This window comes from Taudactylus pleione, unplaced genomic scaffold (genome assembly GCF_031769625.1).
Source record: "Taudactylus pleione unplaced genomic scaffold, aTauple2 ptg000216l, whole genome shotgun sequence".
NCBI classification, from domain to species: Eukaryota; Metazoa; Chordata; class Amphibia; order Anura; family Myobatrachidae; genus Taudactylus; species Taudactylus pleione.
The window spans coordinates 8,382,036-8,402,347 of record NW_028284618.1 but is presented as its reverse complement, the minus strand read 5'-3'; the positions used below and the strand labels follow the sequence as shown (position 1 = coordinate 8,402,347).

Here is a 20,312-nt window from a genome sequence, read left to right as displayed (position 1 = left end):
CCTCTTATCGCTCATGAATTTGTATGCGGCTCACTGAGTAGATAAAAAATATTTTGTGTGATTTGACCTTGACGGCTAGTGTGTCAGAAGACTCTATGGTCCAGTTATTGCGAACTGGTGTTTCTACGACAGTTTCTCTGTCCTGACATCTCGCTGCCCTGGAGTCCCGGAAGCTAGTGTGTGAGACAGGAGAGTCGCAGAGTGCAGCGATCATTTTCCAGTGGGAGCAATTGATGGGGGTATTTCTCCATCTCTGTGGTCTCCAGCTTCCCAGGACCTTGCACTTAACAGCCTCCTCGGTGTGGGACCTAACAGCCAGCGCAGACTAGCAAGAGGGCATCAGTGCACTGAGCGCAGGTGTGTGGTACTAATCAAAAGGTGAGAGATAAGAGGCGACCCATGGGAGTCTGTCACTCTGATAAATCCAATTCCCACATCCATGGACACTGAGGCTATCAGGTCATATAATGATAACATGACATACTCATAACTGAGATGCCATTATTTTAATACTCTAATCCCTGGAGTCACTACCACACGAAAATTGCTACATGCAGCACTAAAAAGGTGGATTATTATTATTTGTTATCTCATTTTCCCTTTTTATTTCATGAGACTGACGAACATTCTTCTAAAAATGTTATAGATTTGGCATGTTGTATTTTATTTATTATAGTCAGTAATGTGGCTCATTGCATGAATACAGAATATTGTGTGTGTGGCCCTCAGCAATTAACTAAAACTTGATCAATGGCCCCCCCACCTGAAATAATTCCCCTCCCTGCTTTAGGGGATGAGTAACATGAGACGACAAGAGAAGGATATGACTTCTGGAGTGTGGAAGACATGCAGGAGTGTTTGCAGCAATCAGGCTACAAATATTAGAAGGTATAAGGAGATACAGTACAAGAGGAATCTAACAATAGAAAGATCTGTAGACAAGGGCCAAATATGCTTTCAAGTGTGATTGAGTGGGGTACAAAGAGCCCGATCCAGCAAGGATTATGCACGCAATCAGCCGATTATTGACTTCTGCCCATGCATGCAGTGAGCGTCCGCGAACATTCCTCCACGGTCGAGACTGCGATCGCAGTGACTACACAGACCCATCACAGATTGATTGACAGGAAGCACCGTTTGGGGGTGGTGGACGGAGGGGTGGTTGGCAAAACAAAGGCGTGCCAGTGCAGGGGCATGTATAAATTAGGCACTGCAATGCCATACGCAGCTTGGGCTTTCACTGCGTGCGATGAGGTTAGCAATTTCCGAGTAAGGTCTGACCTTGTGCAAGTGTGCGTGAGGCTCCGATGGTACTCGATGTTACCGATGTTTTTGCAGTCTTGCAAAGTATTACGGATGTGGGCAAGGTAAAGTGGGCGTCCTTATATTGTGCTGCGACGCATAGCGATTGCAGTGGATTAGCATATCATCGCAGTGACACTGCGTGCATAATCACAGCTACATTTGCGATCCGTACTGAATCAGGCCCAAAGAAAGCAAAGTGACAGGTACATACTAGGAAATATGGCCAGACGTGTTTGAATAGCAGAAGTGCCTGCATGCCTTGATGTAATGTCATTTCTACACATTTCGTGATCTAACACCTAAATCATTGGGTTCAATAGGTTAATTCTATTTTGATTTGAAGTTCTTGACATACCCCGATAATTCTGGAGAATATAATGGCAAACGTTGGCTGTGTGGCACCGTTGATAACTGCACTAATGACTCCCGCCACAAAGTACGGCCACTCTGGCCTGTTCATCTTCATAATTTTCAGAAAAGAGACTGGCGGCACCTTTTCAGCCTGAAAAACACACATTGGCAATGCATTGGGAAAGTTACAGTAGTTGTATTTTGTTGTTTGGAATTTTTTTTTGTAAGGGTTATATGAATGTGATGATTACCCCTACGTATAATGGGGGCTGAAGCTGAGTCACACGCAAAGTGGCTGTAGTCAGGCTCTCCAAGAGCCGTGGCGGGCCCGGGTAACAGGGGGCGTGGCCTAATCACGTGAGGCATAGCCACCCCCCCTTCCCGGAAAAAAAAACCAAGAGATATGGTAAGAACTTACCTTTGTTATCTCTGTTTCTACAAAGTCCATAGGGTCCACAGGGTTGACCTTGGGGTATAGCTTGGATCTGGATCCACGGGCACCATACAGTTAAAGCTTTAGCTCCAAGGATGCACTTGGGTCCTCCTCTATACCCCGCCCCCGAGCCACAGGCACCTCAGTTGGTAAGTAGCCTAGGCCGATGGAGGAGACTAAACAGAGAGAAGGAAGACTGGAACACACAAGAAACCATACTCACAGAAATGGGAGACGGAAACAGCGGTGACCAGTACCACAGCCCATTTGAAGCCAGGTGCGTCAGGGCGGGCGCCCTGTGGACCCTATGGACTTCGTAGAAACAGAGATAACAAAATTCAGTTCTTACCATATCTCTTGTTTTCTACTTCAGGGTCCATAGGGGGTCCACAGGGTTGACCTTGGGGATGTCCCAAAGCAGTTCAACTAAGGGCGGGGACGCTCCTGAGCAAAAAGGAGAATCCTGCGCCCTGAGAGGCAAAGGTGTCAAACGCATAAAACCTCAAAAATGTCTGAATTGAAGACCAAGTGGCCGCTTTACACAGCTGAACAGCGGAGGCACCACGTCTAGCAGCCCAAGAAGGGCCTACAGACCGAGTGGAATGAGCCTTAACCGAGGCTGAAACAGGTAAAGGTTCCTGTATATAAGCCTCCCCATAACAGAACAAAGCCAACGGGCTAAAGTTTGTTTGTTGGCAGGCCAACCCCTCTTATGGAAACCAAACAGGATCAACAACGAATCGGACTTCCTAACAGAGGCCGTCTGTTCAACATAAATTCTGAGAGCCCGGACCACGTCCGGCGAAGCCTCACCAGCCGTAAGACCCGGAGCCTGAAAAGCTGGTACCACAAGTTCCTGATTTATGTGGAACTTAGAAACCACTTTAGGCAAAAACTCAGGACGGGTGCGAAGCACAGCCCTGTCCTGATGAAAAATCAGGAAGGGGGGGCTACAGGAAAGTGCCCCCAACTCGGATACCCTCCTGGCCGAAGCAAGAGCCAGGAGAAACACAGTCTTAAGTGTTAACCACTTGAGGTCAACCGACTCAAGAGGCTCAAAAGGAGGTCCCTGCAGGACCCGAAGAATCACCGCCAAGTCCCACGGAGCCACTGGAGGCACAAAGGGAGGCTGGATCCTCAGCACACCTTGTAACAAGGTGTGAACGTCAGGCAGTGAGGCAATTCTTCGTTGGAATCACACTGACAGGGCCGATACATGAACTTTTAGGGAAGCAAGCCGTAAGCCCAGGTCAAGACCTGACTGCAGAAATGCCAAGATCCTAGAAACTCTGAACACCTGAGGGTCATAGCTACTAGACTCGCACCATTGAAAGTGTGCCACACTCTGTGGTAAATCCGTGCAGAGGCAGGTTTACATGCACTAAGCATGGTACTGTTGACAGAGCTTGAAAAGCCCCGGGACCTTAAGACGGCTGTCTCAAGAGCCATGCCGTCAAAGACAGTCGACCCAGATCCGGGTAAAGGCAGGGACCCTGAGACAGCAGATCTCGACGTTGAAGCAGAAGGTACGGAGCATCTACAGACAGGCCCCTGAGATCGGAGTACCAAGGACATCCGGGCCACGCTGGAGCCACCAGCAGAAACGTGCCTCCATCCCGTTTGATCTTTCTGAGTACCCGAGGGAGCAGGGAGATTGGAGGAAACAGATATGCTAGGTGAAACGACCATTTCACTGACAACGCATCCACTAGGCTTGCGCCCACGTCCCTTGTCCTTGAGCCGTATATGGGCAACTTGTAATTGTGACGAGAGGCCATCAGGTCCAATTCTGGCAGTCCCCACTTGTCCACGAGAAGTTGAAACACCTCTGGTAGAAGCAACCATTCCCCGGGATGCACGTCGTGATGGCTGAGGAAGTCTGCCTCCCAATTGAGGACTCCCGGGATGAAGACTGCCGATATTGCTGGAAGGTGGCCCTCCGCCCAAGTCAGGATTTGGGACACTTCCGACATCGCAGCTCAACTGCGAGTTCCTCCCTGGTGATTTATGTATGCCACCATGGTGGCGTTTTCTGATCGCACCTGAACTGCTCTTCCGAGAACGGTGCCTGACGCCAGAAGAGCACGGTACACTGCCCGTAGCTCTAGAATGTTTATGGGAAGGACGGCCTCCTCCGCCGACCAACGGCCCTGAAGAGACAACGAGCCGGTCACTGCCCCTCAACCCCGGAGACTGGCATCTGTCGTGAGCAGAACCCAGTCCAGATTCCAAAAGGGGCGACCCTGGCTGAGATGAGCTGACTGCAGCCACCACGCCAAGGACCGGCGCACTTCCGGGGACAATACCAGCATCTGGGATCGGATCCGGTGGGACAACCCGTTCCATTCCACAAGAATCTGCCCCTGCAGGGGTCTGGAATGGAACTGGGCGAACTCCACCATGTCGAATGCCGACACCATGGACCCCAGGACTCATTGCCGAATGTATTGACACCCTGCCACTGCTTAGGCAATCATGTATCCTCAGTTGTAGGGAGGATACCTTTTCCAGAGTCAAGAAAATCCTTTGTTGACTGGAGTCCAGAAGTGCTCCCAGATGGACCATCCGTTGAGATGGGATCAGAGACGACTTCTTCCAATTTATTAACCACCCATGTGCTTGAAGACAAGCAATTGTCAGGTGTAGATGATGAAAAAGCACCTCCGGGGAACTCGCCAGCAGCAGCAGATCATCCAGGTACGGCAGCAGCCGTATATCCTGACCCCGAAGGTGGGCAGCCATGACTGCCATCACCTTGGTGAAAACCCTCGGAGCCGTGGAAAGAACGAAAGGCAATGCCCAAAATTGGTAGTGATGGTTTAGGATAGCAAACCTCAGGTACCGCTGATGTGCCGGTGCCATGGGCACATGGAGATAGGCGTCCTGGATATCGAGGGAGACCATGAAGTCCCCTGGTTCCATCGCCAGGATGATGGACCGCAATGTTTCCATCCTGAACCTGGGAACTCTGAGGTACTTGTTCAGAGACCTTAAATTCAGAATAGGGCGATGAGACCCATTGGGTCTCTGCACCAGAAACAGAGATGCGAAGCTTTGGACTCGTCCAGCGAAGGACTCGTGCAAAAAAATTGGTGGGGCGGCCTGCACCGAAACGACAGGGCATACCCTTGAGAGACTACTTCTCGAAACCCAAGCATCCGTGGTGGTACTGAACCAACACTGGGCGAATCTGAGAAGTCGGCCTCCCACTCTGGGGTCCCCCAGGGAGAGGCCCGTCCCGTCAGGCAGCAGGTTTATCCTCCTGTTTGGAAGAGGGGCGCCAAGCATTCCATATGCTTCTCGGGTTTGGATGAGGCTTTGGTCGCTGAATGTCTCGGGAAGGACTGGCCCTTGGCCTTACCCTGAACCCGAAAGGACCGAACGGCAGTGCTCCTCACCCTAGCCGGCGCAGAAGCCGAAGGGAGGAAAGCCGACTTGGACTTAGCCAAGGTATCCACTATTTTGTCCAAATCCGGACCAAATAGCAAATCTCCATTAAAGGGGAGAGCTTCCAGACCCTTTTTAGAGTCCGCATCAGCCCTCCAGGACCGCAGCCACAAGGATCTCCGAGCAGACACAGCCGCAGCCGAAACTCTAGAGGTTAACATGCTTGCGTCCAATGACGCTTCCCCAATATAGGAAGCGGCATCCCTCATTTGTGCCACTAATGCTCTCTGAACATCCGGAACATCGTCCGTAAGAGAATCCTCCAAGGCATTGGCCCAGTTCTCAATGGCTTTAGCCACCCAGGAAATGGCCATGGACGGGCGCGCCACCGCTCCGGAGAGCGAGTAAATGGACTTCAAACAAATCTCCACTTTCCTGTCCGTTGGATCCTTTAAAGAGGAAATAGACGGCAATGGTAGCGTAGCGGTTTTAACCAAGCGAGTGACATGTGAATCCACCGCCGGTGGAGTCTCCCATTTCCTGCAATGATCCTCAGGAAAGGGATAATGAGAAGCCAACCTTTTCTGCGGTTGGAATCTCTTGCTGGGTAATTGCCAGGCCGCCGCCATATGATCCGCCAACTGATCGGACAGAGGGAACACATTAGAAGTAACCTTTGCTTTCTTGAAGTCAGGAAACTTCGACTTAGGGACCGGTGCCTCCTCTTCTATATTGAGAATAGCCCGCACCGCCCTAACTAATGCTGGAACATTAATGGAGGACCTAGGCTCAACCTCCTGTCCCACAGCACCCAAATCAGAATCCTCATGGACCTCTCCATCATCTGAAGAGGGATCCGATTCTGATACCTGCGCAGTGAGTAAACTCACAACAGGCCGCTAGGTTGCCTTCTGTGGCACATCACCCTGCAAAAATGACTGAAAAGCCGAGGCTGAGGCCGCCAAACTCTGTACCGAGTTAGAGAGAACATCCACCCAAGGCGGAGGAGCCGACTGAGGGAAGCTCTGAAAAGGCACCACAGACTGTTGTGATACAGGGGTCGGCTGGACATACACAGGCAGCCCCGAATACTGTCTCACAGTCTGGGCCCCGGAGGGAGACCTCAATACCTGCGGAATATCCGGGGAATGGGAGATAGAGTGCTGGGACAATGCCCCAGAAGGGGTCACTGTAGGGATCGACATCTGCAATAGATGTCGCCCAAGGGGGGTCCTGCTGCATAGGGCTATAGAGGGGCCTGGTGCCAGCTGGCACTGCCCGCAAAGACCATCCTGAGATAAATCCCCCCCCATTAATACCAGCAGAACAGCATCTGCAGGAAAGCAACACAGGAGCCCCGGAGTGCTCAGTCTCCTCATCAGACATGATACAGTAATTATGCAATAAATACTTATCAGCAGAGGACATACGGTGTTAACACCCCCGCACTCACCAGCATGCAACACAAACAGGCCCAAAAATATGGTACTGTGTAGCACACAACAGTATGTGACTGACCTCACAAATACATGATTTATAAAAGTGAGTTTAATAGAAAACGCCCCTCCCCCACACACCTTCGGGCTGTAGGAGAAGCAAAGGGATAGATATAAGCTGACAGCAATTAGAGAATAAGTACAGACAGCAGCACTAGCAAAGTCACATACAATGCAGGAAGATTGTACTTACTGCGCCAATCGCTACCCTCAACCACCCAGATTCAGTGTCTGGGGGGAGTTAAAGCGCTGTGTACACTGTCCTTTAGGTAGGGGAGAGGTACACAGGGGGACCTGACCATGCACCTGCCTGGGAGCCTGCGTTATAGCCGGAGAGCTCTGAGGAGGAGTGGCCAGCAGAGGAGCAGCTCAGCGACGCCAGTACACGAGAAAAGGCGCGCTGAGCTGAGGGGAGGAGCCGCTAAACCAGGGAAGGCTGCCTCCCCTGGCTAGTATTTAACCCCAGGGATGCCGGTTCCCCTCCGGAACTTATACCCTGGTGGTCCAGCGGAGCGCGGGGTATGCCTGCATGAGGGGGAGCCCGCCGCCACTACTAGCACCGCCGGTCTGTCCCCAGAGACCGGCGGCAACTGACTGCGTTTATCCCCGCGAGCGGCGCTAAGAGCGCTGTTCATGGCTTACCTGTTCCCCGTAGAGTCCGGCAGCAATCAGAGGGAGGTCCCGGAGCCATGCTAGGACTAACTCCGGGGTCCCGCTGTGATCGCCAGATCAGTACTGGCGTCGCAGCGCCAGCGGGGTGTTGGAGCGGCAGCGTGGACGTCCAGAAGGACAATCCTATGCTGCCGCATTAAGTGTAAAACCAGAGAAAAAATTAAAAACTTTTCTTCTGTAAAAATAAAGCTTAGGGACTGCTCCTGCAGCCCCACTGCACAGTGCAACCGACTTCGGCCGGCACCAAACTGAAACTGAGGTGCCTGTGGCTCGGGGGCGGGGTATAGAGGAGGACCCAAGTGCATCCTGGGAGCTAAAGCTTTAACTGTATGGTGCCCGTGGATCCAGATCCAAGCTATACCCCAAGGTCAACCCTGTGGACCCCCTATGGACCCTGAAGTAGAAAAAAGCTTTGCTGCATGCTGGGTAGGGGGGCCCTCTGAGCCCCCTCAGCCCTGCTCAAAGCCAGGGGGGCGCGATCAGTGTGATCGCTCCCCCCACAGGCATAGGAGACTGCTGTGGCTGGTGCTCAGCAGCCACGAGCAGTCTCCCACTGCAGCTCAGCACACGCTGTGTGCTGGGCTGCTGTGAGGGAAGAGGGGGCGGCGCCGGACCTGGGCCCCCGCCGGGCCCCTCAGGAAGCCCGGGCCCAGGTAATGTGTACCCGCTCCCCCCCCCTCTCGGCTCCCCTGGCTGTAGTTGCTGGCAACTGCCGAAGTCGGATTCACTACCTTATGCTAATGCCAGTAGCCGATCTACTAACGCGGGGATTCGTGTGTGTTCAAGCAGAAACCTGTGCCGCCCATCCATTTTATAACGGACGCCGCAATCGTCATCATCAGCATCTGCGATTGCTCCTGTCCCGTGCTTGGTGCAAAAGATCCGTCAGTAACTAGTTTCCCTTCCCCGTAAGCACAACCCAGAATCGCACGGAGCTTTTGTTACACACCGACGACACTTCAAACAAGTCAGGGTGGTTAAGGGCGATCGCATTGTCACCGCCAGGTTCACGCCCTAAAAACAACCTACTTCATGGAAAGACAGATCCGGGCCAAGTTCCGTCTGACCCAGAATAGGACAAACATATGCAAACATGTGTAAATGTACCCCTGCGTATATGCAACAACTCGCCATCTGCTTCCGTGCACGGATCTGTGTGACTCAGAATCAGCCCCTTATGTTGATATATTTTTTTTAATAAAGTATTTTTTAATGATTTTTTATAGCATAGAAAACAGCAGTACATAAAAATAAAAAAATCTTACATACATATCGTACATTATTCATACAAAAAAAAAAAGAAAAATACATAAAAAAGGAGGAAAGACACGACCACAAACGGTCACTGTATTTGGACATAACATCTCTGATTCTAATAAAACATTAGAGTAATAAGTACAATAAAACAGATTCTGGCCTATCGTTCAAAATAAACACTGCTGATAATTGTTGTATAAAGTAACAATATCACAACATATAATAACATAAAATTAATTAATACAATACAAAAGGGAACAATAACAAATGCCACACTCGGTGTATAGTTGACAAAAAACTAATATAAACCAGGATCTGTTTTCACACTATATCTAAGGTCGAGGGGGTGCATATTTCAACTCTATCTGTCTTGTCCCATATGCTGACTATTTACATCAGGGGTGGGGAAACTTTTTTCTGCCGAGGGCCATTTTGATATATATAACATTATTCGTGGGCCCGGTGCAGGCCACGCCCCCTCTGTGTGATGTCACATGGGGATCCTGAAGATGCTCCGGGGAGCTGTAAGGACAGCGGTGTGACCGTCTGAAGCATCCTAAGGACGCTCCAAGTGGCACTGCTGCATAGATTCTGGCTGCAGGGCGCCATTATAGGCCCCGGCTATCCAGATGAGGCTAGCAGAAAAAGCTCAGAGGGCCAGACCAAATGATTCCGGGGGCCTTATGCGGTCCCCAGGCCTGAGGTTCCCCATCCCTGCTTTACATGATGGACAGAATGATATAAACAGAGGAGTAGATATCTGTCATAAATCTTAAGCCGGGTACACACATCGGGCAGTATGTACCCTCTATGTTGCTGACAATGTGCACTCCAGCGCGTCGTCAGCGACATCGCCCGGCGATATTGTGAGCGGGGGCCATGCAGAATGGCCCCCACTGTTGCGCCGTCGTTACCGGCATCGTCAAGTGTGTACGCACTTGCCGATGCCAGCACCCCGTTGGGTCCTGTCATTAACGAGGTCGGTAGACCCAAAGTCATAGGGTACTCACCTCGTCTGTATCGCCATCGGCCTCCTCGTACATTACATCTTCCTTCTCCGATGCTTTCTTGAAACTGGTAAGCCGACTGGATTTCCTCCTCAGTAGTTTTGTGTCAGAGCGTTTCACAGAATCTTCAATCCCTTCTTCTATATAACCCTCCTTGTCTTTCTCTGAATCTAATGTCTACAGTGACACAAAGTAACAACAGTGTTACAATTAGGTTGTATGAAGGTAGGAGAGCAGATAAGCAGGCTGCTGTGTGTACAGAGAAAGAAGGAAAGACAGGGACGGATCAAGAGCAGGAAGGGCCCCTGTGTAGCCTACGTGCAGGAGTTTAAAAAATAGCAAAACTCAGATGATTATATTAAGCATTACACTTTTGGAAATTTTATGTATTTTAAGATTTATCATATCTGGACCACAGGGGGGGCGCTGTTCCACTTAAATCTATGAATTCTGCTTTTCTAATTTAGCTAAGAAAGCCGCTAATTAGGTGTCACTTGTTCATAAATGGATATATGCAGAACAGTACGGCTGTCCACAGAATCACCTATTCTACTAATAATAATAGTAATAATAAAAAATAATAATAAGTTTGTATGACAAAATTAACTATTTTTAATATTATATATCCTACTACAGAAAGTTAGGAGAACAAATGTAGCTTTGGATCTGAATTGTACTATGGACATTTCTGTGTGTACTTACAGAGAGTGATTTCATAAACGTGCTATACTGTATATGTAGTAACCCACAGCAACCAATCAGCTAATCAATTAAACAATGACAATTAGTAGAGTTATTGTATGGGCTATTGCACATTAGCAAGTTGTTATAAAATAAGAAAACAAAGTACTAACTGACCTTATGTACTCACAGTGAAATACAAACACTATTATGTTTTTATAACTACTATTAGTTTATTGAATGTACTGTAGATAAGCATTTTATACACTATAATAATATCTAACTCCCAAGACCCAGGTCACCAGAGTTTCTTGTCCCTCCTCATCCAACAGCTGTAACATTATTACTGTTCTCTGCAATTTTATTATACTTCAATTATAAAGCAGCAACATATTTTGCAGTACTGTGTATTGAAGGAATCATGACAAAAAATATTTACATTCATTGACAGGAAACAGAGGGTACAGATGTTCCCTCCTAATTAATCATGCAATCTCAGAGGTGTAGGGAACACCAGATACACAAGGTAGTGAATTACCTATTCTAGCTGGCGGTGGGGACATGGGAAATTGTATTGCCAATGTAATGCAAATAGCCGCTAGTGACATTTCTGTGCAGCTATCTCCACTGGATTCCAGACAAGAGGAAGGTGACTGGATACCCCTCACCTTATATACCCCTCTCCCCAGGTAATTACCTTCCCTTAAGCCCTATACGCTGATCACCCTTTCCATTACTCCGCCCTATTACCCGCAAGTCCCCCCCCTTCTCTTGCCCCCTCTGTCCCCCCTCACCCATACTAACCAGGCTTTCTTTTAATGCAACAACTTGGATGCCTACCTATCCTCCTACTAAAGTAAGTACTCAGCTACTTTAAAAGAGGGAGACATGAAATATGAACTAGTCATTATACTGTAGAAGTCTTTGTACCATCAGCTGCTGGCAACAATGGCATTCCATTTTGGGGAATATGTCAGTACGCAATAATGTTATACATTCATCTTTCCCACTTTCACACAGACAGCTTTTTGCAATTAGCTCAATATTATTATATAATGCCTCATTAGACCCTACACCTACGTGCAGCCAATGTACTGTAGGCCTTAGCCTTCCTGGTGCTTCACCGCAGTCAAATGTACTATCATCAGACCTCTTGGTGTCACAAGCACTATCTTCAGTACTCCTAGTGATTCGTACCTCATTACATTCAGCTACCTCAAACCTCCTTGTACCTAATGCTTCATTTCAGTCTACCATGGTATCCTCTAGTCTATTGGTGCCTCAAGCCTCTCTACAGTCCACTGTGTAATTGTCAGCACTTCAGGCACCCTGCACCTCCATACAGTCTACCATATTGCATTTCCACTTCCAATGTACTAGCTCACCCTCAACTACTCCAAGACTCAGTGCCTCTATTCATGCATCTTGGGCCCCAATTCAACTATTCGTACCTGCCCCTTAACAAAGCCTTTCCTGACCATCGCTTCTGGTGCTTACTCAGAGGCTGCGACCTGGGTGGTGTCAGCACCGGGGTCAAACCTCCTTGTGGGAGTCCAGGAGAAAACCTGCACTATGGAGGCTCCAACAAACCTCCACTGACCGCACCGGATCCATAATATTCCTGCCAAATGGGTGGCACCGAAAATACAAGGCAAGTTTTGTATTTGTGGAAACTGTACTGCAGTTATGTTCTCCCACCTGCATGGTGACCAGTTTATAGTAAATCCCTTCTCTTTTCATGAGTTCACTGTGACTTCCTTGCTCCACAAGGACACCGTCATGAAATCCAGCAATACTGTCTGCATTTCGGATTGTTGACAAGCGGTGGGCGATGACGATGGTGGTCCGACCTTCTCGAGCCTGTAAATAACATTTAAGACCTTCTGGTTAGGAAAACTTGTTGTGAGGTTCTCAACTGATGATGGTTCCAGACAGTTCTATACTCAACACTTCACAACAGGACAAATAATGAGGATTTTCCTATAGTATAATTGGCTTACATACAATCAGATTATTTCACCTCTGTCTAGTTTAGGAAAGCCTCAAAACATGGCCATTTTTGGGCAAATGAGAAGAATGAGAAGCCTACAGATAAATTTAGTTGTGGATTAATGCTCAACTCTATGCAAGCCACTAAGACCATTAGTTTGACCCCCATGTTTTATTCAGCCATGAAATGCTGCTCAGTGAGGCTTATATGTAATACATTAATTTAATTCCACGATCTAATACCTTATCCAGAGCTGCCTGTACCACAGATTCACTCTCAGTGTCCAAAGCAGAGGTGGCTTCATCGAGAAGGAGAATTCTAGGGTTGCGAACCAGCGCCCGTGCGATAGCGATCCTCTGCTTCTGACCCCCACTCATCTGCGCTCCTCTCTCTCCCACCAGGGTGTCATATTTCTGGAAAAATACATATTTCCATCACTAAACCAGGACTTAGCCATGTAATTGTTCTACTGTATCAAGTATCACAGTGTAAACAAAATATATAGTCCTTCTTATTATTAAATTAATCATGATTTAAACCATGGGTGGGGAACCTTTTTTCTGCCGAAGGCCATTTTGATATATATAACAATTTTTGTGGGCCTGGTTTAGGCCATGGCCCCTCCACATGATGTCACATGGTGGCGGGGTCACAATCGCTAGTGGTTACAGCAATGCCCGGAGCACCTCAGGATGCTCTGGGGAGATGTAAGGGCAGCGGTGTGACTGTCTGAAGCGTCCTAAGGACACTCCAGGCAGCACTGCTTAATAGATTCTGGCTACAGGGTGCCATTCTAGGCACCCTGTTAGCCAGATGAGGCTAGCAGAAAAAAGCTCCGAGGGCCAGACCAAATGATTCCGCGCGCCTTATACGGCCCCTGGGCCTGAGGTTCCCCATCCCTGATTTAAAGGGTAACAAGCCCCCATGCTGGCCACATAGGTCCATAATATTGCTGTGGCTATCAGCAAAATAATACAATTAACCAGATTAGCCTCATTATACTGTGTCTCTTTGCGAGTGGCCCAAGGACCAGAGAAATGCCTGAAAAGCCCACCCGCCGGGGCCCGTCGCCGCACCCCCTCCGTCTTACCTCACAGCAGCAACTGCAGCAGTCTCCTATGCCTGTGGGGGGGGAGAGCGATCACACTGATCACGCTCCCCTTCCTGGCTTTGCGTCGGCTGAGGGGCTCACAGTGCCCCCCTCCCCAATGCCGCTACAAAAATAATTTTTTAATGTGTTTATCCCTAGGGGGCATGTCCAAACCTCCCGTGATTAGGCTACGTCCCCTTCCCCCAGGCCCGGCGTTGCTCTCAGCACCCCGTGCGCATGATAAAACTCGTTGATAAATGGGCCCCCCTGGGTGGTCAGCTTGGAACATGGAAACCACTAGAGATAATTTAAGAGCAAAATATAAATTAACCATTTCAAGTTAGCATTCCTCCCAACAAGGCTGCTTTCTCTAGCAATAATAAGCCACAAGATCCAGTTATCCAGATTGTATATCTATTTACAAAGGACAGGGTGATTACAGATGTGTCTTCATACACTATTGCTGCAGTTGAGCAAACAGCCATTCTTGACTCGCCAGGTCCCGTGCGAATCAGCTTGTGCTGAGTGTCTTTTATGCATCTTTTTTACCCTAAAATGCATAATTGTTACAAACGGATGCTACAACCTGCTTTAGGAGACTACACTGATTAATTTGATATGCAACACTTCTATAACCCCGTGTGGCTCACTCGCGCCAGGCATCTTGCGTCGCATGGTCTATGTAGGTTAGGTGTATTAGAACATCTGTAGTTGTGTTCGCTTAAAAAAGTGTTTTAACTAAAACATTCCTTACATCTGGCAGCTTCATGATAAAATTGTAGGCATTGGCTTCCATGGTGGCTTGTTCGATTTCCTCCATCGTGACATTTTCCCGCCCAAAGCGTATATTCTCAGCAATCGTGGTGTCAAACAGGACAGGTTCCTGGCTCACCACACCGATGATCTCTCTTAAGTACCTGGTATTTAGGTTACGAATGTCCTCACCATCAATAGTGATCTATAAGAAAAAGATATGTTAAAAATAAAATCTAAAAAGGGACAATAGATTATAGCAAAGCATATTTACCAGAACCAACTAATATTAGCACAAAAGAAAAAAAGACATTAACCTCTAATTTGACAAATTCTGTTTATTTCCATGTATTTTGACAATTGCATTGAAGAAAATATGCAACTTGCTATCAAATTTGGGCATTTGTTCCATGTTTAAGAAAGTACTGTATAGCAAGAGCCCTTACCGAGCCTTCCTCAGGATCGTAGAACCTTTGGATGAGTTGGACTGCTGTACTCTTGCCACAACCACTGCTCCCTACTAGGGCTACCGTCTGACCAGTAGGGACTTTTAGATTCAAGCCTTTCAAAACCTTTAATGATAGAAAGTACTAATTAGACAGACATGAGCTTATGCTTGTAGTTAAGTGTACAAGTTGCCCACACACAGGGGAGCCAGAACATTTATTTGTGAGAATAAATTGTAACAATTCAATAGGAACTAGTGACAGTACACAGGTATAACTTTCTCTACAATGTTACTAATTTCTAGTATATTGATAGGATTCATTTTCATAAAATTGGTTAATCCAATGAAGTGTAGGCATCCACGAAGTATAGATGGAAATGCGTAATTCAAAACTACAGTATAATGTAGATATGTCACAAATGTATTTACTATACAATGTAGTTTTAAAGAATTTTACCTTTAATATTACGTGTCACCCCACCTTACAGAACCTGCTGCTCATTGGATGTACTGGATATACAGTGCAAAAAACAAAACTTCCATTTGCTCAGGAGGGCAACTAATATTTCTATAATGATGCTCAGTATTTTAATTTCACCTGAATTATGCACCACTCTGAGCTGGCGGAGATCAGGTCTCGTCCTAGACTTTAGTGAGACGCAACTTTGCTCCTTCCGGTTGCCCTCTGGCAGAAAATCATATTTCCAGGCACACGCACAAAAGGAGCACAAATCATGCACATCAAATTCCGCTTTATTCAAATTAGGGATGGCCATCGACCATCGATAGTTTACAAATATCGATGGTTTACTACCGATGGACGATGGTTTTGCCATCGATGACAGAGTGGAACTCAATGTTTTTGTTTTTTTTTCTGCTCCCGACACGGAGCTTAGCCCCCCCCCCTGGACCTCCCCCATTTTTGATTGGCCAGCGGCTTGCCAGGCACACGGCAGCGGCGGCCTTCGAGTGGTGCAAACCATCGATGGTGCACCATAGATTTTATTATACCATCAATGGTTATCGTCGATGGTCATTTATTTCACATGAACATATAATACAATTTAAATTATATTTCTTAATTAGCAACGCTACTGTTTTTTCAAAGAGCAAGTAATGTCTACACAGTTACCTGTATTAAATATTTAAATTATACAGAACATTTATATGAATATTGGCACCAATCAATGGCTCAAACTGAGCTGGGAAATAATTTGAGAATACGAGAATATGGGCAGTTTTACAACTTATATCGGATTGTGGGCGGGATGTATACATTTTTCAGATGAAAATTGCAATATACCCTTCCCTCTTTCTCCTGCATATCGGCATCTGTGTGTCACAACCTGGGTCTGTTTCCCCTGCCACCGGGTCACTTATCTATTCTGCCAGCGTTCTCTATCACATTCCAGACGAACAGGCTTCAGTATTTCTCGGCCTGCTAGGCCTCAAGCAAGATCTAAGCCTGCTACAGAGTACTGCAGTGACAAGTCCCGATCACCCGTCTGCAACAGCCAATCAAGTGATAGCCTGAACCTCACCGTACCACCTGTCAGCCTATCCCAGGTAACCCAGGGGTATATATCCCAGCTGCTGACTCTACCTAATTGCCAGTACAATGTCTAACCTCAGTTCATACAGAGTGAGCTATACTGAGCTCCTGTTGCTTACTTGTATCCAGTTTGTGAAGTTTTGTTTCCTGCAAATAATCTACACCTGGTGCAGCTATCCCACTGGCTGCACAGAGAATCTCAACCTGTTCCTGATATCCGAACCTGCAACTCGCCTGTGTATACCATTCTCACTGCATTGTGAGTATTCCTGGTTCCTGCTCCATTAATGCCGTTCCTGGTATCATCACCTACTATCCATTCCAGTGTCCGGTCTGCATCCAGTTCTGCCTATGTCTGAGGCAGCTATCCCACTGGCTGCACAGAGAACCTTCATCTGTTCCTGTTATCCGAACATACAACTCGCCTGTGTATACCATTCTCCCTGCATGGTGAGTGTTCCTGGTTCCTGCTCCATTTGATACCGTTCCTGGTATCATCACCTACTATCCATTCCAGTGTTTGGTCTGCATCCGGTCCTGCTACCATCTGAGTGCTCCTGGATCCTGGACTACAGCGACAACCCAGTTCCAGCCTGGTGAATACATTGCCAAGATGCGAAAAGAGGACTTCCGGGTTTGTGACCCTGGAGTCCTATTACGCATGCTCGGACCAACGGCCTGCACCTGTGCACTTGTCAGGGGATGGAGGAAAGTTACTGCATACCGGCACATTGCAGCCCAATACACTTCTATGGGGACTGCTGTGTCGTGTGTCTGTAGCAAATATGTCTGATATCCGCTGCGGATATCTTTTTACTGCAGTTTTCGGAGGTGTTACCACATTATGAACTTTGATAAAGTTCCATGACAAGACTGCTTCCATGACAATGGCATGCTTTGCTATGAATAGATGCTGAAAGGGAATCTGGCTACAAATACAGTACATTAAAATATGCCGATGCTTTTGCATAAAAACAAAACCCCTGAACGCACAGAGGCTGACGCCACATTAGCAGCAAAGTGGGAGCTAATTTCTCAACACAAAAGAGTTTGCAAAATAAAAAAGTGTATATCCACATGTATGTGTCCGCATCTGCACGGCCAGAATACGTGTACTTGCCGTATAGTACTATAGCAGGTACAAAAGATACTCCTTTCTACAGGTGCATAAGCTTAGGACACCAGCTCTGCATGAGCCGCCATAACTGAGCTTTGCCAACCAGAGAGCGCCCCTTCTTATGCCCGTTCTGCATACCACGTGGTTAGATGTGAGCAAAATGGGTGCATTAGCAATCTGAGCATGCACAGTACAAAATCACGCAAGATACAGGAGTCTATGTACTAAGCCTTGGAGAGGGATAAAATGGATGGAGAAAGCACCAACCAATCAGCTCCTGTCTTTCAAACAAAGCCTGTAAAGTGAGTCAGGAGCTGATTGGTTGGTACTTTATCTCTCTCCCCAAGGCTTAGTACATAGACCCCACAGTATGCAGTTTGGCATAGCATTCTTTCATCATCAGCCGTATAGAGTTGTGGATTTATTTTTGGGAATATAACAAAAATACTTTTTAGGGTTAGTTTTTTTTTTGTTTTTTTTTCTTAATTAAAAAAAAAAAATGAAGACAAAAGAAACATTTTCCAGTTAGGATTCACAAACCTGAATGTCAGGTCTGGATGGATAACTAAATTTCACATTTCTGAATTCGATGTCTCCATTAATCTTGTCAGGTTTAAATCCTGCAGGTGAAAAGCTGTCTATTTTTGGCACCTGTATGAAAGAAAAAAGCAGTTTATCATTTATACAATACATGCATTTTATACACTAGAGCACTTTATGTATTTACATGACTGCTATTATTGCTTATATAGCATAAAATAAATTTTTTATTATTTATCTGGAATATAATGTGAACTGTACAAATCCGTCCATCTCAGAAGCAAATGCAGAATGAGTCGTCAGTCACCTCATTACTGCATTTGCGATTCCAGCGCTGCAAACGTATTCATTATGTTAATAATCCATCATATTGTTACTAATTTTAATATACACAGCATCCCACAGTACCAGGCATTTGGGCGTGCTACAGAATCTTCTTTACGAAACTCCATACCTCCCAGCTGCTACCTTTACAGAGTTGAAATTAAACAAGTAACAAGCTGGCTTGCGACAATAATTAAAAGTAAATACTACATGCACCAACTTTTAAACAGGCCAGGATCCTATTTTTTGTACAGGGTTATAATTATTTGTGTGGGTACATTGCCTATAGTTGAGGCATTAATAACTTATAACTGTTAACTGACGTAGTAATTGTAGATAACTATACATGAGTAGTGGTAAAGTGATACAGTTGTAGCTTTTCATAAATGTGTTATAGTGTACATTGTATTATTATTGGCTAAGGGCCTGATTCAGACCCATTCGCAAGCGCTATGTGCTCGCAAGAGGGTCGATGGTGGCCCAGTGCGCACGCAAGCCCCGGAGAGTGTCCAAAAAGCACTCGCTCCGGCGCTCGCATCCAAAAGGGGCAGCTATCGATGTTGATTGACAGCTGCCCCGTTTGGAAGGTGGGGAAGGGGGGTGGCTGAGCAAACTGAGGCATTCCTGCAGGAACGCCTCCGTTTGTGGGCGGCCCTACTGACCTCACTAGTGAAGTCAGTAGGTGGACTTCCTACTCTAATAGTGCAGGAAGTCCACTGGAGCTTGCGGCAACGAGACCCTACTGCAAGGATCTTGTCGCAAGCCCGATGGTCGCGATGGTCTTGACCAACGCAACCATCATCATGGCCGCTCGCTATAGCTGTGGGTGTTAACCCACAGCTATGCGAGCGGCCAAGAGGCCGCAACAAAAAAAAAAGCACACGCCCTGATTCAGAGCGAGCGCTCGCTTTTTGCGAGCGGCTCTGAATCAGGCCCTAAGTGCATAAGAAGTTGCAGAATTTAAGTGCTCTAGTCGAATAAATCTCAATTTACTTTAAAAACCTGTGTGATTCTTGAGTCTATGTTCAGGTTGCCTCAACCAGGGAAGAGGAAGGAGTGACTATGGACAGAAGCAATCCTACCAGGACCATCAGACACCGTTGGTGAGTGACATTGTAGCAAGGGAGTGTGTCACATATGCATCTTAAAGCTGCACTCTAAATATAGGGTGTATGAAGGTCAAACGATGTTGCGGAATGGTGTGTTAACGACAGGACCAATCAGAAGTTATGCTGTGAAAGGGTGTGTGAGCAAGAGGACGAATCAGAAGTGATGCTATGGAACAGTGTACGAGTTGCAAGACCAATCAGAAGTGATGCTGCAAAAGAGTGTGCGAGCAGCAGGACCAATCAGGCCTCTCTTATGTCCTTTCGTCCACATTCCTCTCTGCAGTATCACACTGCCCCAGTTTTCAAATCACCAAGGCCAGGGACATATAGGTCTGGAAGGAGCTCAGGCGAATGATGACGAGGGTGGTGTGAATATTTCATTTGCTTGGGAGTGCTGCATTTATTGGAGGGTGAGTGATTGGTTTGAAATCTTCCAGTTAACTGCCTAGATAAATATATATTACTGTCTTTTTACTATTTCAAGAAACAATGTAGTTATACTGTAATATAAAACATTAATTTCCACTTTCACAATAAGGGGTATATTTACTAAAGTGGGGGGTTTTAGAAGTGGAGATGTTGCCCATAGCAACCAATCAGATTCTACTTACTGTAACATTTATCTAGCACCTTCTAGAAGATAATATCTAGAATCTGGTTGCTATGGGCAACATCTCCACTTCTAAAAACCCACCCTTTAGTAAATATACCCCTAACTGTCTAACTTTTTTGTGTATCACGTTACCGACTTCTTTTATTGTAATAAATTTGTAACATTCTTATTAGGCATTTTCTTTCGG

General features: G+C 46.8%; 1 protein-coding gene across 1 annotated transcript in view; it reads right to left on the bottom strand.

Annotated features, from left to right (window-relative positions):
* LOC148517484 (ATP-dependent translocase ABCB1-like) overlaps positions 1-20,312 on the bottom strand; it is a 121,354-nt gene that overhangs the window by 39,231 nt on the left and 61,811 nt on the right. The window contains exons 11-17 of the mRNA XM_088478661.1: positions 18,080-18,190; positions 14,869-14,994; positions 14,424-14,627; positions 12,822-12,992; positions 12,288-12,449; positions 9,912-10,085; positions 1,661-1,807 (exon numbers count right to left, since the gene is read on the bottom strand). Of these exons, the coding sequence (XP_088334787.1) occupies positions 1,661-1,807; positions 9,912-10,085; positions 12,288-12,449; positions 12,822-12,992; positions 14,424-14,627; positions 14,869-14,994; positions 18,080-18,190 (1,095 nt within the window). The remainder of the gene's footprint in view (positions 1-1,660; positions 1,808-9,911; positions 10,086-12,287; positions 12,450-12,821; positions 12,993-14,423; positions 14,628-14,868; positions 14,995-18,079; positions 18,191-20,312) is intronic.